This window comes from Tauraco erythrolophus, chromosome 1 (genome assembly GCF_009769465.1).
Source record: "Tauraco erythrolophus isolate bTauEry1 chromosome 1, bTauEry1.pri, whole genome shotgun sequence".
Lineage (NCBI taxonomy): Eukaryota > Metazoa > Chordata > Aves > Musophagiformes > Musophagidae > Tauraco > Tauraco erythrolophus.
The window spans coordinates 113,564,365-113,592,027 of record NC_141465.1 but is presented as its reverse complement, the minus strand read 5'-3'; the positions used below and the strand labels follow the sequence as shown (position 1 = coordinate 113,592,027).

Genomic DNA, 27,663 nt, shown 5'->3' with positions numbered 1-27,663 from the left:
ATCTAATAAGAATAAGAATAAGAATAAGAATAAGAATAAGAATAAATGAATATACATGTATAATGATAATAATATACAAACAAGTGATGCATAGTGTAACTCATCACCACTGGGTGACCAGCGCCTGTCCCATCCCGGTAAACAATCCCGAAACAGGTAAGTCCTGACACCACCTTGGATGAGCAAGAGGCCCAAAAAGAGAGTGAGATAGCACTCCAAGAGTCACAGAAGAGCAAGAGCCCTTCTTTCCAGTCAACTCTCAAGGATCACCTCCTCCAAGCTCAGGAGCGGTGCATCCCACAAAGAGAAAGTCAGGTAGGAACACCAGGAGGCCTGCATGGATGAACAAGGAGCTCCTGGACCAACTCGGACACAAAAAGGCCTACAGAGGGTGGAAGCAAGGACAGGCAGCCTGGGAAGAATACAGAGCAATTGTCCGAGCAACCAGAGATCAGATTAGGAAAGCTAAAGCCCTGATGGAGTTAAATCTGGCCTGGGACATCAACGGCAACAAGAAAAACTTCTATAGATATGTCAGTGATAAAAAGAGATCTAGGGAATATGTAGGCCCTCTCTGGAAGGAAACGGGAGACATGGTTACCTGAGATAGGGAGAAGGCTGAGGTTCTCAATGACTTCTTTGCCTCAGTCTTCACTGGCAAGAGCTCCAGCTGCACCGCCCAAGTCACAGAAGGCAAAGGCAGGGACTGGGAGAATGAAGAATCACCCACAGTAGGAGAAGATCAGGTTTGCGACCATCTAAAGAACCTAAAGGTGGACAAGTCCATGGGACCCGATGAGGTGCATCTGCGGGTCCTGAGGGAACTGGTAGATGAAATTGCTAAGCCACTATCCATCATATTTCAGAAGTCATGGCAATCTGGTGAAGTTCCCAATGACTGGAAAAGGGGAAACATAGCCCCCATCTTTAAAAAGGGAAAAAAAGAAGACCCAGGAAACTACAGGTCAGTCAGTCTTACCTCTGTGCCCTGCAAGATCATGGAGCAGATCCTCCTGGCCACTATGCTAGGACAAATAGAAAATGAGGACGTAATTGGTGACAGCCAACATGGCTTCAATAAGGGCAAATCCTGCCTGACTAATTTGGTGGGCTTCTATGATGAGGCTACAGCATTGATGGATAGGGGAAGAGCAACTGACATTGTCTACCTGGACTTATCCAAAGCATTTGATACTGTCCCACACCACATCCTTGTCTCTAAACTGGAAAGACATGATTTTGATGGATGGACCACTCGGTGGATAAGGAATTGGCTGAACGGTCGCACTCAAAGAGTTGTGGTCAACGGTTCAATGTCCAAGTGGAGACCAGTGACGAGAGGTGTTCCTCAGGGGTCAGTACTAGGGCCAGTGCTATTTAACATCTTTGTTGGTGACATGGACAGTGGGATCGAGTGCACCCTCAGCAAGTTTGCAGATGACACCAAGCTGTGTGGTGTTGTGCACATGCTGGAGGGAAGGCATGCCATCCAGAGTGACCTTGACAGGCTGGAGAGCTGGGCCTCTGAGAATCTAACGAAGTTCAACAAGACCAAGTGCAAGGTCCTGCACATGGGTCGGGGCAATCCCAAGCACAAGTACAGGCTGGACAGAGAATGAATTGAGAGCAGCTCTGACGAAAAGGACTTGGGAGTGCTGGTGGATGAGAAGCTCAACATGACCGGCAATGTGCACTGGCAGCCCAGAAAGCCAACCGTATCCTGGGCTGCATCAAAAGAAGCGTGGCCAGCAGGTCGAGGGAAGTGATTCTGCCCCTCTACTCAGCTCTCAGGAGACCCCACCTGGAATACCGTGTTCAGCTCTGGAGTCCCCAGCACAAGAAGGACATGGAGCTGCTGGAGTGGTCCAGAGGAGGGCCACAAAGATGATCCGAGGGCTGGTAACACCTCTCCTATGAAGACAGGTTGAGAGAATTGGGTCTTTTCAGCCTGGAGAAGAGATGGCTCCAGGGAGATCTTACAGCAGTCTTCCAGTACTTAAAGGGGGCCTACAGGACTTTTTCCAAGGGCGTGTAGTGATAGGACAAGGGGCAATGGATTTAAACTGAAAGAGGGGAGATTTAGATTAGATGTAAGGAAGAAATTTTTCACTCAGAGGGTGGTGAGGCACTGGAAGAGGTTGCCCAGAGAAGTTGTGGCTGCCCCATCCCTGGAAGTGTTCAAGGCCAGGTTGGATGAGGCTTTGGGCAACCTGGTGTAGTGGAGGGTTTCCCTGCCCCTGGCAGGGGGCTTGCAACTAGATGATCTTTGAGGTCCCTTCCAACCAAACCATTCTATGATTCTATGATTCTATACACTGGGCATGACACTGCATGATTTGGAATACTTAATTGGACAATTTGGCCCTTAATCCTAAATCTAGGTTCAAATCGCAAGGGGAGTTGTGGACCCTTTGTCCCAGCTACTCTCCCCCCAGCCTGTTGTGCTCCTGCACACTGGCAAGAACATGGGAAGCCGAAAAGTCCTTGAGGTCTCAGTGCCAACCGTAAACATCAGTGCGCTGTCAGCATTCTTCTCAGAGCAAGTCTCAGACTAAAACCAAAACCCAGAGCTCTTCTAGCTGCTAAAAAGAAAAACTAACCCTGTCCCAGCTGAAACCAGGACAGCCCCTTAAAGAAAAGTCATGTTTCCAAAAATGGGACAGTCAGATATCTTGGAAAAATGTGTTTCTGCTGGGTGACCCACCACGCTGGGGAAGTGCCCAACCAACACAGAGATAACCATCCTCATGCAACAGCATGGCACAAGAGAGCAGAAGTCTTGCACTTGTGACTCCTTACAATAGTGTTTTCCTCTTCCTTCCTAACCCTTTTTCATTTCCTCTAAGAAAAATATTTGTGCTCTGCTGAATCTATTGCTTAAATAACACAGCGTAAACGTGCCAGATACTTTTTCTTACTTTTAAAATCCAGCTTCAAGGACCTTGCAAACAGATGGCTAACCCGGCTACCCCAGGCTGTGCAGGAGCAGGTACGATGGCCCTGAGGCAGGGACAACACAGGGTCCGGAGCCCCAGGAGGCCACATTCCCAGGCCAGGGCAGTAACAGACTGCAGCTGCAGCTGGATTCACCTGTAGGTCCTCTCCAGTTCTGGCACACCTAGGGAGCAGAGCCTAAGCCCCGAAGTCTGGGAGAAGTAAGTCCTGCAGCTTTGCTGCCCTGAGAGGTACACATATTTATGTTCCTTGTCTGTCTCTGTGTATGTGTGTGCATATAAAAAATGATAAATGCTGTGAACTGTGCCTAACAGGGTGCTGAACAGCTGTGTCTCATGGAAGTTCTGCTAATCCCTTGCATGAAAGTAACTTTCCACTTTAGGTATCATAGAATCATAGAATGGTTTCGGTTGGAAGGGACCTTAAAGATCTTCTAGTTCCAAGCCCCCTGCCGTGGACAGAGACATCTTCCATTAGGTCAGGTTGCTCAAAGCCCCATCCAACCTGGCCTTGAACACTTCCAGGGATGGGACATCTATAACTTCTCTGGGCAACCTGTTCCAGTGCCTCACCACCCTCTGAGTGAAAAATTTCTTCCTTATATCCAGTCTAAACCTGCCCTCTTTCAGTTTAAAGCCATTGCCCCTTGTCCTATCACTACATGCCTTTGTAAAAAGTCCCTCTCCAGCTTTCTTGTAGGCACTTTACGTACTGGAAGGCTGCTAGAAGATCTCCTTGGAGCCTTATATAGTAAAGCCAAAAGGTAAGTGCAAGTGAAGTTATTAGTAATCAAGTCTAAAAATGACTGCTCCAAAATGTCTAAAATAAGGGAGAGCTGTAGGATTGCTTTCTCCCTGTGGAAACACTCAGTGTTGCAAATGATTTGGTTGTTATCTCTGCTGAGAGAAGTCGAGCTTCCGTAGGCCAAAACCAGCGCTCTGACCAAAGCACGGACAGACTGGCCAATGAAAAATGTGGTACCCAAAAGCAAATCAGCCCAGGCAGATACCCTCGGGCAAAGAGGAGAGAAGACACTGCAGCTTCATGAAGAGGATGATGACAAGGCCAAGACTTGTGAGCTAAAGCTACCTAAATGACTGCAGTATCGGAGAGAGAAGCCCAGCAATATCCAGGCTTGTCACAGCCTCCTCCAAAGTGCTGCTGCCTTTACTTAAGGTCAAGGTGCTTCCTCTACTGAGAAATGCAGCAGGATCCTGCCAGGAACAGCAAAGCAAATTGGGCTCAGGAGCCTCCCTTCACTGTCTCAGCTCCAAAAAGGAAGATGTCATTTTGAGGCCATCAGTGGTAAAAAACCTCCCACTCCTCCTGAGGGAGAAGGATCTTTCCTGATGTGAGGTTGACTTGATGAAATGAAGGACAAAGAGTGTCCACAGGACAAATGAGACGGAAACTCGCGGCAGACATGCTCCAGTCTGTTTTTACTTGCTGTAGGACGGCTCATCTGTTAAAGGGGGTAAAACTGAAAATGCAAGTAGGAGGCTTAGTGCCACTTTTTATCCTGCCTGGCCCAGCGGTGGCCAGGGAAGAAGTGTCTGTGATGACAGTACTGGTGAGCATTTGCCGGGATGTTTAAGCTTCTCTATGTGGCCCTGCTATCTCTGTTTGGTCAAGCCAAATCTGTGGCTATTTTAATGAAAAAACAGCTGGAGGACATGTATTGGTCAGAGTTTTACCCTTCAGACACTGCCATAATAATGATGTTCCACCTGCAGAGGGTTCCCTGCCTTTTCCTTAAGCAACCTGTCCAGGATACTACTTAGCGAGCAAGACGTCCTAGGTGCTGTTGTGTGTACATTAAATGTATCGATAAACACATCAAAAGCCAGCCTGGGTCCAGAGGATTCTGACACTCTCCCCACTTCCAATCCCTTTCCAGCTGTTTTTAACCATGAAGGAAATTATTTCATTATTGAATCTAAGCTTGGTCATGAAAAAAAGAACATGTGAAATTTGGTTAAAATCTCACAAGGAGAAAAAGGGATGGTTTGTGCAATTGCTGATTTTTTTCAAGTGGTGCTGAAGATTGGGTCTAAGTGTTTATTCATCTTGGGGAACAATTGGTCTCCAGACATCTGTAGAAATTTCAGAAATTTCTCTCCTCATCTTACTTGATTGCAACATTGATTTTCCCCCAGCCTGTTCTTTATGGCAAGATTAATTTATCATTTCATTTTATGTGCCCGTGACCAAGACAGTAGAGTCTCCTAATCTGCAGAAGGCAAAATGTTGTGCTTTTATGACATATTCTCTTTTGGTGTTTTTTTTTTTTCTTTCCTAGCCCTGTGTCTGGGCAATGTGAAAAGTTTGAAGAAGATACTAGATAGAAGATACTGCTTGTCCTCCCTCCTAGTTTGATCTTTTGGTGGGGATAACCAGAAGACTTCATTCATCCAGACTCAGACCTCTTCTCTCACACTTCTGGATGAAAAGCTATTAGAAGAATTGCTCCATTTACTAAGATAGTGATCTGAATGAAGACAAGAAAACAATGACAGCAAGTGATGATGGTGATGGAGAAAATGATAGACACTCTGAAGAAGAGGAGGAAGAGTAAGGAGAGCATCCAAAGAAGGAGTGAAGTTGGAAAACTGGAGGGAAAAGTCAGAAAGTACAGAAGAGCTGACTAAAATCTAATGGATCACTTCACTTTAGTCTCCCAGGACATATTTTTTAACATAAAGAGTTCTAACTAGCTTTCGTACTCTGGGACAGAGGTGGAGTTAAAGAGAAATACAACAAGGGCAAGTGTAGAGTCTTGCGTCTGGGTAAGAACCACCCCATGTACCAGTACAAGTTGGGGACTGAACTGTTGGGGAACAGCACAGGGGAAAGGGACCTGGGGGTCCTGGTGGACAGCAGGATGACCATGAGCCAGCAATGTGCGTGCCCTTGTGGCCAAGAAGGCCAATGGCATCCTGGAGTGTATTAGAAGGGGTGTGGTTAGTAGGTCGAGAGAGGTTCTCCTCCCCCTCTACTCTGCCCTGGTGAGGCCGCATCTGGAATATTGTGTTCAGTTCTGGGCCCCTCAGTTCAAGAAGGACAAGGAACTGCTTGAGAGAGTCCAGCACAGGGCCACAAAGATGATTAAGGGAGTGGAGCATCTCCCTTATGAGGAAAGGCTGAGGGAGCTGGGTCTTTTTAGCTTGGAGAAGAGGAGACTGAGGGGGGATCTCATTAATGTTTATAAATATGTAAAGAGTGACTGTCATGAGGATGGAGCCAGGCTCTTCTCAGTGGCATCCAATGATAGGACAAGGGGAAATTGATATAAGCTGGAACATAGGAGGTTCCACTTAAACATGAGGAAGAATTTCTTCCCAGTAAGGGTAACAGAACACTGGAACAGGCCGCCCAGAGAGGTTGTAGAGTCTCCTTCTCTGGAGATCTTCAAAATCCGCCTGGATGCATTCTCGTGTGATCTGATTTAAGTGGTCCTGCTCCGAGAGGGGGATTGAACTAGATGATCCTTTGAGGTCCCTTCCAATCCCTAACGTTCTGTGATTCTGTCATTCTGTGGCTCTGACCTCACCTATACAAGCTGCCAGCTGTATCAGAAGAGCAATGATTCAAACGTAGAAGCCAACAGTGGAAGAAGCCATGGAGTAGAGGGGTTCCACACAGCCTGCTCCTGGCTACTATGTTGTGCAACCCCTTGGCTTCTGGCATGTCCGTGCTCCAAAGAGTTGCAGCCTCCATCCATGAGGAAAGGCAACAGCTGAGATAGAGCAGTACAGAGAGACAATGCGAGTGGGCTTCACAGGGGCACGTGCATCTGGGTTCAGCATTTAGAGATTCTGTAGCACCAGACAGGCATTTCTGATGGGATTTATTTCATTTTAAGGACTTATGGAGTAAGTCAGATGAATCCCTCCCTGCAAGTACCTGTTTCTTTCCACCCTCTAAAAAGGGAGCCAAGGGTGACCAGCTCTTAGGTAGGCTCCCTCCTCTTAAAACAGCACATTCCCTGTATGTCTGTAATAGATGCAGTGGAAGGTAACACACTGAGAAGAGCTTATGTACCCACAGTAGCACTACATGGAGAATAAAGTTTGACTAAGACTATTTCATTTTTTACAGGGAATAAAGAATATTTTGAATGGCCACCAATAGGCATTTAAACTGCCACAAACATATCCTTTCATAGGTAAATATTTCACACAAACTATAAGAGTTTGTGTGAAATAGTCTGACAAGCTCTATGGGATTCCAGAAGTCCGTGATATCATAGAATCATAGAATGGTTAGGGTTGGAAGGGACCTCAAAGATCATCTAGTTCCAAGCCCCCTGCCATGGGCAGAGACACTCTCCATTACACCAGGTTGCTCAATGCCTCATCCAACCTGGCCTTGAACACTTCCAGGGATGGGGCAGCCACAACATCTCTGGGCAACCTGTTCCAGTGCCTCACCGCCCTCTGAGTGAAAAATTTCTTCCTTATATTTAATCTAAATCTCCCTTCTTTCAGTTTAAAGCCATTGCCCCTTGTCCTATCACTACATACCCTTGTAAAAAGTCCCTCTCCAGCTTTCTTGTAGGCCCCCTTTAGGTACTAGAAGACTGCTGTAAGATCACCCCGGAGCCTTCTCTTCTCCAGGCTGAACAGACCCAACTCTCTCAGCCTGTCTTCATAGCAGAGGTGCTCCAGCCCTCAGATCATCTTTGTGGCCCTCCTCTGGACTCATTCCAGCAGCTCCATGTCCTTCTTGTTTTGAGGACTCCAGAGTTGAGTGCAGCATTCCAGGTGGGGTCTCCTTAGAGCAGAGTAGAGGGGCAGAATCACTTCCCTCAACCTGCTGGCCACGCTTCTTTTGATGCAGCCCAGGATACGGTTGGCTTGTGCACGGGCTGCCAGTGCACATTGCCGGTCATGTTGAGCTTCTCATCCACCAGCACTCCCAAGTACTTTTCCTCCAGGTCGCTCTCAATCCATTCTCTGCCCAGCCAGTACTTGCGCTTGGATATCCAACTTGTGTTTTGGGATGTGTGGTCTTACCATTGAGCTTCACTGGCACAAGGCACATAACTTGGGATACTCTTTTTCATGGAGCTGTCAGAGCACACAGCTTTGGCTTATCTTCCCAAAACATGACAGGTCTGCTTAGAATCATGTGATGGGCAGTATTTCTGAAGCACAATGGAGGGAAGCACCTCAGCCCATGGTGGGAGGAACTAGGGCATTAGACTAAAGCCAAGAAGTGAGCTCCTTCAAGAGAAACTGTGAGCCTCCTTGCTTGTGCACATCCCTAGCTGTAGCTCAGCTGTGATTCTGCACACCAGGCACACAGGGCCACGGGACAGGAAAGTTTTTGTCACCACTCTCCATATGTAAAAGATGAAGATCTAACAGCAAAAGGGCATGAAGTACAAGTCAGACAGATTTGTGAAGTTCACATTTCAAGTAGGAGACTCCTCAGCTCTGTTGCTAGCCCAGGACAAACTATAACAACTACAAATCCAAACTTTGTATGTGTTGGGTCGTTATACTTACAAAAACAAGAAAGTGGAATAATGAGGTTTGTAGACTTTACGTGCATTTGAAATACACAAAAGAATACAATGCCATCACATGCATTTGTCATATACTGACTTGGATATTCCTACTGGTGTTTTTATCAACTAATGCTTGTTTTGTGTCTCTAAAAAATATTCTGCTATGCACTGGAAGATTTCCATGCAAATATAAGGAGGTCAAAAAATGACTGTGGTCAGCTTCCAGGAAATGATTTCCATAGAATTGCTACAATATGGTTGTGTATGGCCGTACACTCCCATTCTGTACACTTGATACATCAATTGATATATTTAATAATATAATATGCAAGTTCATATTCAGATATGCAGACACAAACACATGTGACGTAATACATGCTGGATACTCTACTGTATTCAAAAGGGGCTTTTAAGTCTTCAAAATGTAAAAAAAAATGGTTATTTTGTCAGTTCAGAGTGTTTCTCTTCTCAGTCTGCTGCCAGGACTGGCAAGTTAAAGGAATTAACATACCTTGGTGAGGTCTGCTTTATATAAGCTGAATAAACATCTAAGATAATCATTTCACATTCATGTGTGATAAACACTTGAGGAACATGCATTCGCTGACTTCAAAGAAGGAACCAAGCTACACTGTTCTCGTCTGCAACTTTCAGGCTCTGTCTCTACACCACCAGCAATGGCCAGGAAATCCTGCTGCAGGCAAGCAAGCTCCTTCCTTTCTCACGACCACTGCCACCCACCCTGCACAACCTACCAGCCATTGATCCAAAACAAAACACCCTGCCCCATTTGCCCTACTCTTCCTTTGGCAACACTCATCGTGTGTTTCTGCATGTGGCTATATAGCAGGACTGCAAACCCTCTAGGAAATGTCATCTGTGTGTTGGGGAATAGGGAGCATAAAGTCCTGGTATTTTTCAAAGCAAAGAGTTTGATCTTGAGTGCCTTAATCGACTCCAACGTCTTCAAGTCTTTGGTATTCTTTTTCAAATGGCTCAGGGAAAGTCTGCTTTTTCCTATCAGCTTCCTGTACAACTTCACTTAGGAGAAGTTGAGGAACGATCTTTAACAGTGACCCTAACACACCTATGCACTGACCTTTATCTGTCTTTCTTCCATCACAGATTGCAATAACCAGATGGCTCATTCAGCAATAACCACGATCACTGCAGAACCCTCCAAATCTGCCAGGCAGGGAATGAGAAGCCAACACTGAAACCAGCGTATCGCTAATCCCAAATACACATGCTACAGATCAGTATGGTTTGTTGAGTATTTGCCACATGAATGTGAATAAAACCTGCAAAGAAGTTCATCAGGCTGCAGAAAACTGTACAAATGCTTCATAGAAATAACAGATACGATATAGTTTCTTATTGTATGAGATGACAGGATTTCTTCTTGAATGTTCTCAAAGAGCAGACTGACAACCTCAAAAACTTTCAGTTTGTAAAGGGCTCAGCACACATAAAGGTGAGAAATTTGGAGAAAGGAGAAGATGACTATCAAAAATGGCTGGGAAACAGGGTGGATTCTGAGTTTGAAGGACTATCTCTCTAACGGTTTCATAATTAACCAGATTTGCAGAACTCGTATGTATCTCCTTTTTGCAATTCCTTGTCTTCATTATTCTCAAGGGCTTCTCCATCCTATGTGTCTTTTTGTCTTACAAGGTCACCAGCAATTTGAAATGTGATCTCTATAAAAGCAAAAGGCTAATTTAAATTGTGTGAGTTCCTACTTTTTCTGTTACTTTTTCACCATTTCTATCTGACTACTTCTTTGACGCCTCCTCCTGAGTGAAAGGTCAAATCACAGAGGGTAAACAGAGCAGCAAACTTGTCTTCTTGGAAAGTGATTATAATCTAAGAATTTGCTTATAGAGCCACTCTGTTAGCAAGCAACGGGCCTGAAGAAAAGATAAAAGGCAAAGCTCTATCCTAGATATCTGCTGTGAAAAGTGATCAAACAAAAAAAATACAGATCCTTGAAACAAGCAGCTTTGATTTGGTCCTCCTGTGGCACAGGCTTTACTGGCAAAGATTAGTTATTGCCTTGATAACTAGATGAAACTGGATTAACCATGATGGAAACGTAGCAGGGCTGCATGGTGAAGGCTTTTGCTGGCAAGTTACCAAATTTATGTAATGGTAAATTTGGAAGGAATTGATAGATAAGACAAGAGCTGAAGAAAAACATACGGCAACTTCATGACAAAGCAAACCGTGGTTTTGCCTTTGTTTTGGAAGAACTGCAATTAAACACAAACATATAACCTATGTTTCTGGAAGCCCTTGGGTCACTGGAGGCCAGGAGCAAAGCAGGGAAGGATCACCCTGCACTTGTCCGTTTTCCCATAGACTTCCTTAGATTCCCACTACAGCCACTGCTGCAGAAAAGTTATGGCTGTAGATGGGCTTCTGGTCTGATGCGATGTGGCCTGTGTTTAGACTGGGGTTTATTTCTGTTTCTCTGACTATATTCACAGACAGCGCAAAGTCAAAAAATGGGAGTTTTTTCTACAGATACTCAATACCTCTGTTCTTCTTACTGTCTCACTGTCTGCTTCCCTTCCCTGAACCCAGCTTTGAGAGCACCAAACACTTCCAGCATTTGACCAAAGTCAGTGCACAAAATATACAGTGCAGTTTTCGGACATTGAGCTTCACATAGACACAAACACTCCACAAACATCATCTTCTACTGGTCCCAGATAGGTACCAGCCCTCGTCACCTTGCCTTAGTGGTCCATCATCAGAACGGAGCTTGCTCTACCTCTCCTCTGAGATGCTGTGGAAACAAACACTGCAAAATCAGCTGGTGACGCAGACACTGTTGTGTCGGTGTGCAAGATCAGTCTGCGAGGAAACATTCATTCTGTACTGAGTACAGTGTGAGTCAGGAGCCAAAAATAACGTGTTTCGGATATCTGTTCATGCAGTTAGTCCCGCTCAACGAAGTAAGAGGCCAATGAGGATAGCACAGCAGCTACACAAATCGATTTTGCTGATAAAGCAGTGATTTTTCTTAAAAATGTCTTTCTGGTTACTCAAGTAAACTCAGATTTGTTCTGTGGACAAGTTAATTAAAGTGGTGCACAGGTGTCTTACGGGCTTGCTCCTGGGCATGTTTGCCCAGCACAAAAAGGCACCTTCTTTGGACAATCCAGAGCACGGTGTGTGTCTTGTGGCTCAGTATTGGCTTTGATTTACATTATATTATTTGCCATTAGAAAACAATTTCTCGGGCTAGGCTGGGGAATATTACAGTCACCCAAAAATCATGAGCCCTTCTCAGCTACTGAGGACATGTCTCCTTGGAAATAGTGATTCCGTCTCACTCCATCCTCGCTTCTCTCTCCCCATTGAACTAACGCCCCTCTCCATGCTCTCCTTAGGGATTGATGGCGTGTCACCTCCCACCCCCAGACATCAATGGCAGCGATCCCGGCGAGTGAGGGCCTCATCACAAAAGGCATCGGCTGGTCCCTCAAAATGCTGAGGGACCCTCTTTCCAGCCAGTGTCCCTACAGCTGTCGCCAGGCAGCGGCACTGTGACACCCTCCCACCTCGCAGGCAGCAGTGCCGCAGAGCCGCAGCTCCCACGGGGGAAAACACGCCGCAGTCAGTGATAACACTTTTGCCCTCCCATCCTTCATCCCCCGCAACGGTACCTGACCCTCCTTCATTGAGGGTCCCCCCAAATGATGCGCACCCTATTGCCTCCCTCTTCCCATCCCCTTCTCGCGGGGCGGGGGTGTGACAGCGAGTGCAGGGCTCGGGGGGAGCATTCACCACCGACATTTCTCTCGCTCCGGAGCCCAAGCGCCGGCACTTCCCGGTGGCTCCAGGGACCCTGTCCCGGCACGACCCCCAGCGGGGCCGGGGCAGCCCGGCGGCGGGCGGCGGAGGGGGGAGGGCGGCCGCGCAGGCAGGGGTAGGTCGGGGCGGGGGCCACCGCGCAGCCCCGGGGACGGGGTCCCCCCGAGCCCCCCCGAGCCGCCTGCAGCGCGTACCCCGGCGGTGGCTGTCTTTCCACCGCTCCCGGTGCCGCTTTCGTTTAGCGGCGATGGCTTCGAGATGGCAAACATACGAGGAGAATTTCCCTTATTAAATAAAAAAAATCATAAAAAATAAAGGGAGGGGGGCCGAAAAAGGCAGAGGAGGCTAGTTTAAAGCCCTGGGATTAAAGGTCTGTGCTGGTTTAAAGCGCTCATAAAACGGCCTGAAGGATGCTATTTTGCTGCAGTCTGGGTTATTTCAGCCCACAGTTGCACAACAAACCATTTAAACATTTCAGCACAAAACAGATTCCATTGTTGGGCTGCACATTAAAAAGTGTTATTCGCTTTGAAGTTTTTGTCTAATGGCTCTAAACTGAAAGAAAATGTTTTCCTATTACTTAATTCAATCATAGCGAAGAGGCTTGGTAAAAAGCCCACGGATTTTGCCCAAAGTGTGACAGAGTTCTCTTTGTGTTTGCTTATCCTCTGCTGTCACACACTTTAATTCGCCTCTCTTTATCTGGCATTCAAAACTTTCTTCAATGACATTCAATAAGGTCCAGCGGCTGGAAAAAAAAACTGGTTATTTTTTTGGATATTCTTTCCCAGTAGCTTTGGGCTTGGTGTGCATTCAGGAGTTGTTAACCCTTTGCCTCCCTGCGGCTCGGAGCCCTGGGGTTCAGCCCCTGGGCAGCGGGAATCCCTCGGGTTGAGGCTGAATCACTCCCCCTCCTCCGTGGCTGGTCACTTCTCAGCGGGGAGAAATGCCCCTTCCCGGGCGCCAGCTCCGGGGGAAAATGCTTTAAATTACGAGTTCCTTCAAAACAAAACAAAAACCACAAACCCCATTAACGCTTTCGGGGGAAGGGCCCTTGGAAATCCTTGCTAAATCATCGCGGGACTGAGTTTTCTACTAACATTCGGGTTTGTTCGTTCTGTATTTTTCACTATTTATTTGTGCACACAGGTAGATTTCTGTTCGGGTATCAACAGTATCTCGGCAAAACTCCCGTAGATTTCAGAGAGAAAAGCGACTGCAGGCAAGAACAGCCTCTCTACAAGCCAGAGACACGGGGTGACACTGTTTCCAAGGCTTTTCATTCCTTTCGTTTGAAAAAGTCCATTCGTTTTTGAGGCGGGCAGGTTACTGTAGGGAGAAATTTCCCCACATTTTGACGAGAGTCGGCGGGTGCGTTTGCCTTTTTTTTTTCCCCCGTATGTGAAAGGGGAAGATCGAGGAAGAAAATGTATCCCGATTTTTTTTTTTTTTTTAATCATTTCTTAGCATCGCTTATTCACCTACGAAATCAACAAGCTCCAGGGAGCCCAACGCCGAGGGCTCCGGCGCGGCCGCCGTTCCGCTGTGCGGAGAAGCGCCGGTGCGCTTTAGCTCTGGCGAACGCGCAGAAATGAGCTTTGGAACCCGCTGGAAGTTTTGTAGGTCCCTGTGCTAAGAAATCCAGGCACAGCCGGTGTGTTTACGCTAATTCTCAAAGTACGAGAGAAGTAAGCCGTTTCCCTGCCGGTCCCCGCAGCGCCGGGGACTTCCCGGCGCGTTTGTGCGCGGCGCGGCGAACCCGGAGCACGGACGATGCGAAGCCGGAGCCGGGGCCGCAGCATGGGGAGGGTGACGGTGCGATGGCGGGTGTCACCGCCGGGCAGAGGGACCGGGTACAAAGAGGTGCGGAGTGTGCCGAGCGCTTTTTCTCCCTCCGCTGAGGCACTCGCCGTGGGTGCCGCCGACACGGAGCGGTACCTGTGTATCGGGGATTCTACACCCGCGCTGCTTGTGCGCCCCGTGGCCGTTATCCGTGCCCAGGCGCCCACTCCCACGCAGGGGCCGGGAGGATGTGCTGCCGGCGGAGCCTCGGCTGGAACACCTCGGTGGCCGGGGGTCTCGCCTGACGGCGGCGACAGCAATAAGCGGCAGGTCCCGGCACCGGGCTGGGAACAAAGGCGCGGGGCTGGGGACGGCGGCGGGCGCGGTAACGGGGCCGAAGCAGGAGAGAAGGGGGGAGGGGGAGAGAGAGAGAGAGAGAGAGAGAGAGAGACCGGCGGGGCTAGGAGGCCGACCTGGTGCCACAGGTGGGAAAGGCGCCGGCAGGCTGGCAGAGGAAGCTGGCGCCGGCGGAGAGCGCGGCTGCAGCCGGCAAAATAAACAAGGGGGAGCGGGCTGAAAGCTGGGCTGAAAGCGAAGGAGAGCGATAAAGAGAAAGAAAAGAATATTAAATCGCGAGAGAACGAGAAAATAACCCCGCCAAAGGGAGAGGAGGGGAGAGGCCGCCTGCTACGGCGTGGGTGGGGTCGACAAGAATAGAGTACATTATGCAGTTCATTTAGTTAACAAGGGAAATAATGAGGGAGCGTGCGGCGTGAATGCCAAGAGAAGAGGCACAGAAAGCCTATTGAGCGCCCCGGCGCCGCCATCACATGGCGCGGGCGCTATTTAAAGCGGGCGGGCGGGCGCCGTTCAGCACCACTCGGGCTGGCCAGCGGCGCTGCGCGGGTGCTGCGCGGGCGCTGCGCGGGGCGCTGCGCGGGCGCTGCGCGGGGCCATGCCGCGCTCCTTCCTGGTGGACTCGCTGGTGCTGCGGGAGGCTGGCGAGAAGAAGGGCGAGGGCAGCCCGCCGCCGCCCCTCTTCCCCTACGCCGTGCACCCCTCGCACCCGCTGCCCGGGCTGCCGGCCGGCGCCTGCCACGCTCGCAAGGCCGGGCTGCTCTGCGTCTGCCCGCTCTGTGTCACCGCCTCCCAGCTGCACCCGCCGCCGCCCGCCATCCCCCTCATCAAGGCCTCCTTTCCCCCCTTCGGCTCCCAGTACTGCCACTCGCCCCTGGCCCGCCAGCAGCACTCCGTCTCCGCCGTCAGCGTCGGGCACGCACCGGCGCTCTACCAGGGCGCTTACCCGCTGCCCGACCCCCGGCAGTTCCACTGCATCTCCGTGGGTAAGGGGGACACGCGTGGCGGGGGTGGGGGGGGGGCTGTGCACGCCTGCATGCTGACGGTGGTGGCTGCGGGGAGGTGATGAGGGTCCCTGCGAGGGCCAGGACCCTGCCGAAGGCACATGGGACGGGGGGGTTCCTACTCTGCACCCGCAAGCTGGACGGGGACTCGCAGCACCTCTGTCTGTCGGTGCCCCGGGGGATGCGCAGAGGAAGTCCCGCTGCTGCCCGCCGAGCCTCCGACTCAGGCGGTGAGAACGGGGAGAAGCGGCCCCGGCGCCCCGTGAGCTCGAGCTCCAGTCCGGCAGCCGCTTGCCGGTTCGCCGACCCCCCGGGGGAGGGCGGGTCGCTGCCCCGCAGAGCGGGCGGCGGGAGGGAGCTGAGCCGGGACCGGCGGGTGCTCGGCGCTGCGGGGCGGGCGGCGGCGGGTCTGGCAGGTCCTGACGGTGCGCTCCGCTCCGCTCCGCAGACAGCACGTCCAGCCAGCTGCCCAGCAGCAAGCGGATGCGCACCGCCTTCACCAGCACGCAGCTCCTGGAGCTGGAGAGGGAGTTCGCCTCCAACATGTACCTCTCCCGGCTGCGGCGAATCGAGATCGCCACCTACCTGAACCTCTCCGAGAAGCAGGTGAAGATCTGGTTCCAGAACCGACGGGTCAAGCACAAGAAAGAAGGCAAAAGCAGCTCGCACCGGGGCGGGGGGGCCGGCCACAGCTGCAAATGCTCGTCCCTTTCCACCACCAAGTGTTCGGAAGACGACGAGGACTTGCGCATGTCTCCGTCCTCCTCGGGGAAGGACGACAGAGGCCTCGCAGTCACCCCCTAACCCCTCGACTCCCACCCCGGCTCCCCAGGAACTGTGGCGAGAGCAGGGGAGGGAGTCCTGCCTGCTGCAGTGCTGACACGCAACCGAAGGATTTTATACCGTTTTGTATAATCTTTGTAATTTACGAAGGACTTTCTCGCCTTTCTAGACCCCCGGCCCACGGGGACAGGTGTCCGTGTGCCCTGTTGTAAATAAACTGCTCTCTAGGACCCCAGGAGTCCCCCGGTAGTGCTGTCTCACTTGTCTCCCCGCAGGCGCAGCCCTGAGCCCGGGAAGCTCCGCGCAGACCTCCCCGCGCACCGAGACAGGCGCGGATGCTGCGTGGCGGCGGGCGGTGCGGGACTCCTGGAAGGATGCTGTCCCGGGGCTCCCTCCGCTAACTCGGCGGTGCCCAAAAGTGGGAGGACGGGGAGGGTCGAGGGGTGTTTGGTTTGTTATATTTTGTTGTTGTTGTTGTTGTTTCCAAAATTGTTATCGGTTTTGTTTTGACTTCGTCGCTGCCGGGCGCGCAGCTACGGTTGTACGGTTCCTTCCCCCTCCCTCCGCCCGGGAGATATTTATTTATTTATTTATGTACAGAGAAATGGCAATGGCGATGATAATAATGATGATGGTAACAATAAAAGCTCGTTGGTGATTTATTTCCTTCCCTTCACCTAGAAAGCAGCCGCTCGGTGTCCGCGGGCGTGCACCGGGAGCACGGTGTCTCTCCATCTCTCTCCACCGTAGCCCGGCGTCGGGACCGGGACTCGCCTGCCCCGGCGAGCGCGGGTGGCGGGGACTCTTCGTTTCTCCGGACCGCGCTGAAGGTACGGGGTGCGGAGGACCGCTGCGCCCTGTCGCGGGGACTCTCCCGGTGTTCCCCAGTGGGCTGAAGTCTGGCTCGGCTGAACACTTTTCCCGTCCTATCACGCCTCCCTTCCCATTCGCAGCCCTGCGAGAGGGAAATACACCATTTACTCACACCTATACGTACGGCTATAGGTGAATACAAATACCCAGCTGGCGGCTGGGCTCGGCTCCGCTCTCCAGGTGCCCTCCGCCGCTTCCCGGGAAGGACGGACCTGTCCTCCCGCTAACCCAACGGTGCCGGTGCCAGTGCCAGTGCCAGCCGGGGCTCCTGCCTGCACCACACCGGGCTCTGGCAGCCCCGCTCCGTCCTCGCAGCCTCCCGGGAGCGTTTTGCTGTCGAGGAAGCGGAGCGCCCGTTTTTACACGCGGCTTCTTGGCGAAGAGCCCGGCGGAAAAGCAGCCGGCGGGTCCCGCAACCCCCGAGGGTGCCAAGCGCGGCGGTGCCGGACTGGCATCTGCCCCAAGACCGTGCGGGACCCCCGGGGCCCCGCGCTCCCGCCGCAGCTCCGTTTGCGCAGGGAAAGGCTCCTTGTACGGCGAGACCTCCGCTCCCCTCGGGTTCACGGGGACGGGCTCTCCGGTGGCCGGGAGCGGCCGTCCCTGCACCCGCAGCCAGTGCCCCGGGTCCTCCCGCGGGGCCGCGGAGCTGCACTGGCTGGCCCGGTGGGTTTCATGCCTTGCAGCCTGGGGAACGTGCTTGGGTCGCTGAGCTGCCATCGGTCCCTGCCCGCACCGGGACGGGACCCACTTTTCGTCTCAGGGCAGATCCAAAACAACCGAGGCCACAGGAAAGAGCCAGGAACTAAAATGTCGTCCCTCCCGGGAAATCGCTGTGGAGAAGGTCCGTGTAGCTCTGCACACGGGCTGAGCTAAGTGTGGGGAGCTGTGGGTTTGGGGTGCCCAGGCAACGAGGGTGAAGGCAGAGCTGATAAAACTACCACTGGCAGGACAGCCTCGAGTCCTGGCCATAAACCAAAAGTGTCATACTCTGCCCTTCCCAAGTCCCCCCCCAATTTGCATAGCTATGGACCGGGAGACCAACAGACTCCTGCAGCTCCATCCCACAGGTGAGTGGACAGCACAACTCTGCATGGGGACATGGAGCGCTCTAGACACCCAGGCCAGTGTGAGGCATGGAGGACCCTGGAGACGTGGCAGTGCAGGACAGGCACAGGGCAGTACTCGTGCCCTGCTGTGACTGTCCTGATTTGCATTCCCCTGGCTGGAAGATGCAAGGGCTTGGTGACACTAGGCGGGTACTCCACTCCCAAGTTTGGCACACGTGGACAAAATGTTAGGGCCGCTCCTCTCCTTGGTGGCCTGCCTTCACCCAGTGTCTCCTGTGACACTTAGACTTCTGGCTTCTCCGTTCCTGCTTCCTTCTCTGCTGGCTCCCCACCTCATCCAGCTGGGATGGGATGGCCTGGCATGCTAGTGGTTAGGACACTCTGTGAGCAGCGTCTTTTGGCTCCTTTTCCCATAGCTGTTGAGGATGAACTTGGCAGGTGAGAGACCAAAACCCGACCTTGCTACAGGAGTCAATCAGTCTCGCCTGGTGCTTGGCCCCATGGTGTTCCCTTCCTTCCTCAGTGGCCCAATTCCAACAGGAAAAATCTCTCAGGGGACCCTAATTGGCTCAGCAGGGCCCTGCAGCCTCTCCAGCCCTCGTCTCCCTCCCTGCCCACATTTACCAGGCTCGTTTTGAAAAGTCATTGCAACATAGAGAGACAGAAACAGTCTAACATAGGTTTACCAAGGAGTCTGGCATCCGTAAGAGGGCCCTGGCACTGAAGTCAACGAGCATCCTTAGAGGCGTGTGTGTGTGCTCCTTGTGCCTGTTCAGTGGCACGAGTCTGAGCCGGTTGGCTGGCAGTGGGATGTGAGGAACATCAGTGCCAGGCATTTGAGTGGGGCTATTGAAGCAGCATTGTGGCAGTTGCGTTGAAGCTCTTGACATCCTTGTCTGCCAGCACATTCCCACCATCTCTCTGGACCTTCATGACACAAGCATTGATATTAAAAAATAAGAAGAAATGTGTCTCCTCACGGTCCTGTTTTGTGGGTGAGCAGAGACAGCCAGGGACAGTTTTTTCCCCTTGTAACAGGGATGATGAGGCAGTGGCACTGCCCACCCAGCTCCTCACCTGCCGTGAAACCTGGGCAGCAGCATGCAGCAGGCACATGGGAGAAAAACACGTTTTGTCTTATAGTACCATAGCTGCTGGGCTTCTTCTGAGGAGCAGTTGTGAGACTCTCTAGGTGCATGGGTGGAAGTTCAGTAGCACATCCTTGCTGCATGCACAGTGGCCATGGGCTTCGAGGCGGAATCTCACAGTGACTCCGTCCCATTGGGTGCACACATGAGAGAGAGTGTGTGCACACATGTGCCTGTGTCCTTTACGGACTGAGTTTGTCAGCCAGCCAATGTAGGACTAATCCTTGGCCCTAAAAGGTACCTCATATATGTAAAGTAGCAACGAGAATTCCCCCATATGGTATCATTTTGTCTGAACAACAGTAGAGTATCACAATGGATGCCCCCAAGAAGACAGTATTAATATTCTCTGATACACACTGGCCTCTGCTGCAGACCCTGTGAACCTTGCAAAGCCCAGTGGGGCTCTCAGTGCACTTGACAGTCATTATGCGACATCCACATGCAGAGATAATCCCTCCTTAGTTGGGCATTTTTCTAATTTAGTGAGAAATCATTACGGCAAATGCTTGGAGTGTCATTTTCAAGGACTCTGGGGTTGGGCAAATTAAAGTCATTTTGCTGTGGGAAGAGCGTGGGCACCTATGCTAAAGCGAATGTCATAACATGCCAATTTTGAACTTTCTGTCTCCAGCCACTTTGACGACATGTTTCTGAAAGTTACTTAAGCATTTTAGCATCTAAAATGCCCAGTCTTTCCTGATTGCAACGGGAACAACATTTGCAAATCCACAAAGAGAGTTTGAGTATTTTCCAGCATATACTTTTTTGACCATATTTCTATCTAGAAGTTGAATTATTTCTGCCCTAGCATGCAAAGCGGAGACTTCACTCTCCCTTCACCCGTCCAGACATAGAATGTGAATATGAGAAACGATGAATACCTGGAAAAAACAAAGGTTTGGAATGAAGAAGCTTTTCAACACTGAACACCTGTGTACTTGCAACTATCGTAATTTTAATTTGCTTTATTTGGCTTTTGTATTTATACGATTTTGATTTTTGTCCCTAGACCTCACTTCATTCCACACAAAGGCTGTGTCAAATAGATTCAGGGTTGAAAGCACACACTGGTATTTTAAGGGTTGTTGCTCTTTCGTAAGATCAACAACAACTCATAATTCAGTATCTGCAGTTAATGTATTTACACAGTGTCAACTTTGCTCTGGCCCTGTGGATCTGGAATAGTGTTTTTGAATAAACAGAATGTTTCTGCTTTGAAACAGCATTACATCAGGTGTAGCTAGGTGTTTCTTTCACACTTGTTTACTTGGAATGAATCTTACCCATGAATTTACCGGGATAACAAGGCTTCGCTTTTAATCCTTAAGTTCCTGAGAGGGGCTATGAAATTTGGTTCTGTAATGGTGATATTATTTTATCTGTGAATACGATTACTTTAAAATACAGGTGAGTGTTAACTAAAGACCCTAAATAAAATGTTTTTGTATGATATTCCTGATGATTTCAAGACAGGTACATCAACAATAGCTATCTCTCAATTACATTAATTTTGAAAATGGTTGTGCTATGAACACAAAGTACTCATTTATCAGCATGTAATTATGCAAGATCAGGAGATCTCCTAGGATACTGACACTGACGATGACAGCAAATGGCTGGGTCTGTTGCTTAATGTGACTGTAGCTAGATAGGAGTGACTGTCTGCCGCTGGACACCTAACTGCTCTGGAAGTACCCTACATACTATATAATCGAGATATACTCTAGTATATATAAGTTAAATAAATAAATAAACAAAACCCCTAAAAAAATAGTAGCAACAATCATAAACAGGAAAAAGAAATCTTTATTCTTGAGTTTGCTATATCCCCTTTCTCTTTCTGCTGCAACTTTCTCAAATTTCCCTTTTCCCTGTTGAAATTTTCTGTTAGGCTTGTTCCCAACAAAGGACACATGGAAAAGAGTTGTCTTTCATCATATATTTATTACCCAGTCTTTATAGACCAAATTGGAAAAACACATCAAAAGAACCTGAGGATGGACCCAAAAACATGCATTGGAGACAGCCCCTCCTGTAAGATGCGTCTCTTCTCTTCCTCAGCCTCAGCTTTCCAATTATTAAAAGAATTAGCATCAGTCACAGGCTATGAATACATTATTTTAAGCACTTTGCAGCAGATGGGTAGTAGCTCCCATGCTTAAACATAGATGTGAGCTAATATTTTAGATCTCGGGTGAGAGTATCTGGTCTAAGTTGGCCTACAGTTACTACTCCAGAAAGATCCAAGTCTGCTGTAGGCAGGACCTTTCTGCCAGTCTGGTGAGGACATCACAGACTCCCTAGCACATCAGAAACAGCGTTAGGCATATGAAATGGTTCTTGACAGAAGATTTTACACCTGAAGCACAAGGGGAGAGGATAGATACAGTCGGATTATTGGAGAGAATACCTGATAGCAGTGACTGCCACTGCAAATATATCTGGATGTAGCTTGATTTAAAGAGAATTAAATGTCCTGTGCAGAGGACTAACTGCCTGGGTAGGCTACAAAACTGTGCAGTTTCTTGGCTCACGCTTGCTTTTTTTAAGAAGCCCCTTCCCAGTCAATGCTCAGGTAAACACCGAAGAATACAAGATGATCCATACAGACCTGCAAGACGTGCACATGGGTGTTTGGGTGGTTTGTGGTGAGCAAGGCAGAGCAGAAGAATTAGGCAGAGAGTATAGTATGGTAAAATGTATCTTTGTGTATAGCTCAGGGTTTTTTAAAAGTCATATTCATTTTGCACTGAGTATGATGTAAACCCAGAGGAGATCCACTGGAAGCAGTAACTCTGGGGAAAAAAACATCTCTGAGAGTCAGGTGATGCAAGGGTGGTACAGGGACTGAATTAGGCAGAGAGGCTATGTCTTGAAGGGTGGCAAAAATATGTACCTAGGAGCCATCTTGTTCAGTCTTCTCTCTGATCTTCACACCAGACAAGACTCTTTCAGACCAGCACTGTTTCTTTACTGGTGTCCACATCGTGATGACTGTTCAGGGGGAGGTAGAGGGTCAGAAGGGGTCCTCACCTGCAATGGTTGCTCGTAGGAGTGACAGTTGCGATGTTGAGGATGCAGAAGATGATGGGCACATGTCTGATCTGAGAAAGGGTCCCAGACTTGTTCCAAGGTGGTGCTGGAGCAATTAACTCCGTCATTTTGCTGACTTGCTCAACTCCAAGCTCATGAAAGCCTGCCTGGCTTGAAAAGAGACACAGCACATCACCTGATCTTGCTGCTTCACTACAGAGCAACACTCAGATTGGATTCTGTGCTGGCGCCTGCAGGTATTCGATTCTCAGTGCTGCAAAAGCCACCAAGGCTTATTATGGATGTTATATCAGCAAGTGAGGAGTTTTTTTGGTGAAGAGTCTGAAGAGCCATGTAAAGAACTGTGGGTAGTATCTGAAGAGGGTAGATATCTCACTGGATAGGTATTTCACCCTTGGTGTTTGCCATTGGTTTTTGCTAGTTTAGTTTATCAGCTAAAATAATCACGTTATAAATTCGGCTTGGAACAACTGGTTTTGTGAGTCACATCTTTTTTGTATTTTAAAACTCTATTAATAACTCTCCTTTTGGTTATTTTTTTGTTTGTTTAATTGATAATGTGCTATCACAGCACAATACACTTTGATAAGATTCAAACAAGGATCTTATCTTAGCTGTAATTCTTCAATGGTTTGCACTTTTCTCCACTTGGGTGGGAGGGAGACAAGGCACCTGCCCCCCTCAGAAGTGACATATCTGTGTTTTGTCCCCATCTGCTTCAGAGGGATTTGTGCTGTTTAGGTATTGGTACCAAAAATGCTCTGACTACTGAGCCGAGTCCTGAGGCAGGAGACACACTGAAATTCTGTACCTGAAAGTCTTCTCACTGCTTAAAGACGAGAAAGAAAAATAATCCTACATCAGATATGCCTATTTTATTGGAGAAGTGGCTTTCCAACTCATATTTGGCATGAATTGCTGCCTGCCTTCTTAGTGTATACTGATCTGGAGGTAATGATAGAGGCTGAGGTGCCCGATTTGTAAAGACTGTCCTGCTGAGCAAGCTGTCCACGTCGGATGTGAGCTGTCTCCTGAGTCTACTCTCCTGGTCTCAGCTATGAACAGTACATGGGACTGCAGAATCATTTATTATAGCAGACACAGAAATGTTAACATGCCTTACCGTAAAGTCAACCGGAGTATCAGAGGTTCACAGAATCCACAAAAGATACTTCTCTTCCATGCTACCATGCTAAATCTGATTTTTCTGAAGTGCCCAAGCTGGGAGGACACCACACCATACTAGGGGGTAGGTAAGTGAAAGTTGATGATGTGGGAAACTCCTGTGTTTAGTTCCTGGGCATCAAGACGCTCACTCGAGCACAAGTGGCACCCAGAGTAGTTGTGCTGTGAGCACGGAGGGGAGACCAGGCAGCTGGAGAGTTGCCATTGTCAAATCTACTGGACCTCATGCCTTCTCCCTATGTGCCTGTGACTGCAGTGAAATGGTCCTGATGGTGTCTGTGGCCTATCTGAGTCCTACCCTGGCCCCATTCAGAGCTAATTTAACCTCTCCTGACCGAGATTCCAGCTGCTCCAGCACCCCAAAAGCCTTCTCAGCTCCTGCACATCTGCTTAGCATCACCTCCAGAGCTTCCAGACCACCTCACACTGACTGGTGACATCTCCACCTCCCTGGCTGTCTCTAGCTCCAGTTTTGCATGCTTTTGGCTGATATCTCCCATCATTCACAATTCTTCCCCCAGTTTCTGTCTTCTCCCCAGGTCCCATATTTCCAGATACCTTCTGGGGCTCTGTTTCACTCCCAGCCCTGCCTGCACAACTGTCGAAGACAACACTCTGCTTGCCAGCAGTGGGGCATAAGCAGAGCCTCACTCAGTGCAGAGGACCCACATCGATTTATACCAGCTGGTACCTGGGAGCATCACTCACCACCACACTGGCTTCCATGGACACAGCGTCCCAGCACAGCTTCCCATGCCCACCTCCGACCCACCAGCTCCTTCCAGTCAACACCACCTTCATCATACACACCTATCCCACCCCTTCTGCAGCACTGCCATCTCACGCAGCTGAGCTGAATCCCCATCGTGGCTGTTGTCTCTTCTTCTACTATACGGTCTTTTCTCATTTCTCTATATCTTTTTATTTTCCTTTCCTGTATTTCAGTCAACCACCTGTTTAAAGTTAAGCACAAGCTTAAATACTCTGCCCGAATGAGCCTTAGGTTGTTTTCCACCCTCTGTTTAATAACTACCTCCCTCCCTCCCCATTTCCCCAGAACGTATGGGGGACATGTATCTAGCTCTTACGTTTAGTTTTGCACACAGTTTAAGTTACACTTTGCATGAAATGTGCTGCTGAAAGTGAAGCTCTCTTCTCCTTTCTCTTCCTTTCTTTTTCTTTAGTTAAGTATACGTGTAAAGAAACCTTTCAATGCGTTTTGCAGAGCCCGAATACAGTAGAGTGCCACAAAGCATTCTGGATATTGCTATGCAAATGACATGCCAAGAATGTTTAGACTGTACCTTGAAGCAGTAAACAAGTTGATTGTCATGGTGTCATGGTAACTAGAGCTGGATCCGCTTCATATGAACAAGGTCCCAACCTTCGTTTTTATTTGGATTGCTAAAGCAACTCAGTGGTCCAAAGCTCATCATGTTGTTGGTCCTGTGGAAAGCCAGAGGTACAAGAAATGGCCTCAAGTATAGGGACATCATTTAAAATGAAACCATGAGCTACTCTGAAACACAACTTGAGCTCACCAAGGATATTCGAACGCACAAAGATCCGAGTTGGGTGGTCTGTGAGGTGCTGTCAACGCCGCGGGGATTCGCCATGTGCTCTGGGCAGCATTGCTCTCCCACCAGTGTAGCTACAACCTGCAAAAATGATATTTGAGAGTAAGGAAGCTTTTGTTTTTAGACCATTAAACTGCTCCCATCTCGCAGAAGCGTGGAAGTGTGGAAGGTGGTGAAGGCAGGTGGGTCTGTAGCATCAAGACCTCAGACTGCTGGGCAGCAGCTGGTATTGCCCAGTTGATAAATCATTTCTTGCTGAGCAAACTATGTCTCTGGTTTTGACCCAGTTGTCCTTCCCTGGGTATCAGGGCAGCTCTCAAACACCACTTTGAAAATCGCGTTGATGGCTTAGAGATCATAGTCATTTTCCCAACCTTGTAACTCAAGGCCGAATTATTCCAGGGTCTGATGAGCCACCTCATTTACCAATGTAAATATATTCCTGGAAATCGCTCGTCCAAGCTGAGCCACCACAAGTTTGGCATCTCCAAACCTCATCTTCGTCATCTGCAAAGAAAAGATGCTTTCACAGACCAAACCAGCAACATGGCAACATTGTCCTGCTTTACAAAATAAACTTACTAGAGTTTCCTCAACAGTTGTGGTAACATAAGCTAGAAACCGTGAAAGTCTCCTTAACACCAAGCACTCAAATTCCACCTTTTTTGAAGAGCATGTGCCCAATGGTAGGAGCCAGCTCATCTCAGAGCATTAGTTTAGCAAAGGAATTTGCTCTTTTTGCACTGTCGTTGCAGATCTGGGCTTTAAGGAGGATCACAGTGCTGCTGAGCTGACCCAGGACTCAGCCTGCTGTCCCTCTCTGTTGGTTCTTCAAGCCCACACTGTCTCCAAACAGCAGAAGCAGAAGAGTAACTATACTGGGTCAAGCCAAAAGATACTTATCTTGCATGCCTCTGGCAGTGGGCAAACGCAGAGGTCTAGGGACAACTGCAGGAACAGGTCTGATGTACATGATATTTCTTCTAGCCTCCATTTGCAGCTCAGGTAACGCCTGAGGTTTTCTACGAAATCTCAACAAAAACATCTTCCGTGACTGTCCTCTATACTGGAACCCATGTAACCTTTCAGCACACATAAACTTTCCGGTCTGCATGGTTTCAACAGAAACTCACTAGGTCAATAAGAGGATGAGAATCCTCCCACTAGCTGTATAACATATCTTCTGCTCAGACTAGCACCTAGTAGAACAAAATAACATAGTGTACAAAGGCTAATAGATGTTTCTTGTGCTGGAGGTTTTCTTTTGGAAATGCTCTGATATGATTCCTAGCAGATTCAAATTGATCAGAGGCCAGCTAGTCTGGAAAATGCCACTGAGCAGCCCATAAATTCATGACTTGTGTGTTCTTTAAATGTCCATCATCAGACTCTGACTCTTACCAAGGCTTTGCAGGCACTTGTGGCCAGGGTGAGGAGGGAAGTGATTGGTAAGGTCAGGAGCTCAAAGTCTAGAATCAGCTGGAGAGCATCAGGCTTGAAGTAGAATAGGAATCTCTCAAAGTAAGATAAAATGGCAAAGAACCAAGACCCAGATAGCCAGCTAAAACACCAGAGTGTTTGCTTTGCTGCTTACTTGCCAAGGAGGTGTTCAGAAGCAGTGGGGACAGATGGAAGTCCGCTGCTGCATTGCTGAGCACAGCCACAGCACTGCCCTGAAGAGCACATAGCAAAACCCACCAGCACAGCGGCACCCTCCACCCAGCTGGAAGGGAAGTGAATTGTTTAATCTGTGTTGGAAGGTACTTAAAAATGAACCTTTCAAAGCACCAGGTGGAGAAGGAGAATCGTTCATACGCTGAGAAGTGCGTGAGTGCTGCGGCAGCACACCAAACCTGTCTCATGCTGCCCAAGGCCTTGTCTGCTGTGCGTTGGGCTGTCCTCCTCTGGGCTTGTGTTGGGCTACATCCCACAGTCCCATTCCATCTCTTGTTACCTGAGGTGACTGCAATGATCTGCCTGAACCACTCGCAGCTTTCGAACTCCCGGCATAAGTAAGAGGATGGGAATCCTCCAGCAGCTGCAGGACCGGCACTGAAGATGTACCGCAGCTACTTGACTAGACTCCCTGTCCGGAGTCAGAGCAGAGGAGCAAGCACTGGATGGCAAGAGTCATCTCCTGCTGCAGGACATGTTTCAGCCAGATGAGTCAAATCAGGGCCTGAAAACCATTGCAGCAAAGGGAGTCTAGAGAGACCAGCTCCAGGGTAGTTGGATGCTCTCTCAGTGCCAGGATGGAGGCAGTGGAAGCCCTGGGGGTTCCCGGCGCAGTGAACTGACTGCTTTAGCTGGAGCAACAGCATTTGTGCAGCTGCACATAAACAACTTGGTTAAGGAAATCAGAGGCTGTGGGCACTGAAGAGCAGCTGGGATGGGCTGTTGAGGGGAAACGTCTTCAGCTGGATGCAAAAGAGGGGACTAAGTATATTCCAAACAGGATGAACTAAATTCCTAACTGATGTAAGCCCATTCAGCAGTGCAAGGCAGACTAGCGAGAGATCCAGAGGATCTCCAGGACTGTGA

General features: G+C 49.4%; 1 protein-coding gene across 1 annotated transcript; it reads left to right on the top strand.

The window, feature by feature from the left end:
• Positions 1-15,026: 15,026 nt before the first annotated feature.
• Positions 15,027-16,236, top strand: GSX1 (GS homeobox 1). Its single transcript, XM_086613092.1, has 2 exons — positions 15,027-15,414; positions 15,881-16,236. The coding sequence occupies exons 1-2, from the start codon at positions 15,027-15,029 to the stop codon at positions 16,234-16,236; spliced, it is 744 nt and encodes a 247-aa protein (XP_086469218.1).
• The last annotated feature ends 11,427 nt before the right edge of the window (positions 16,237-27,663 follow it).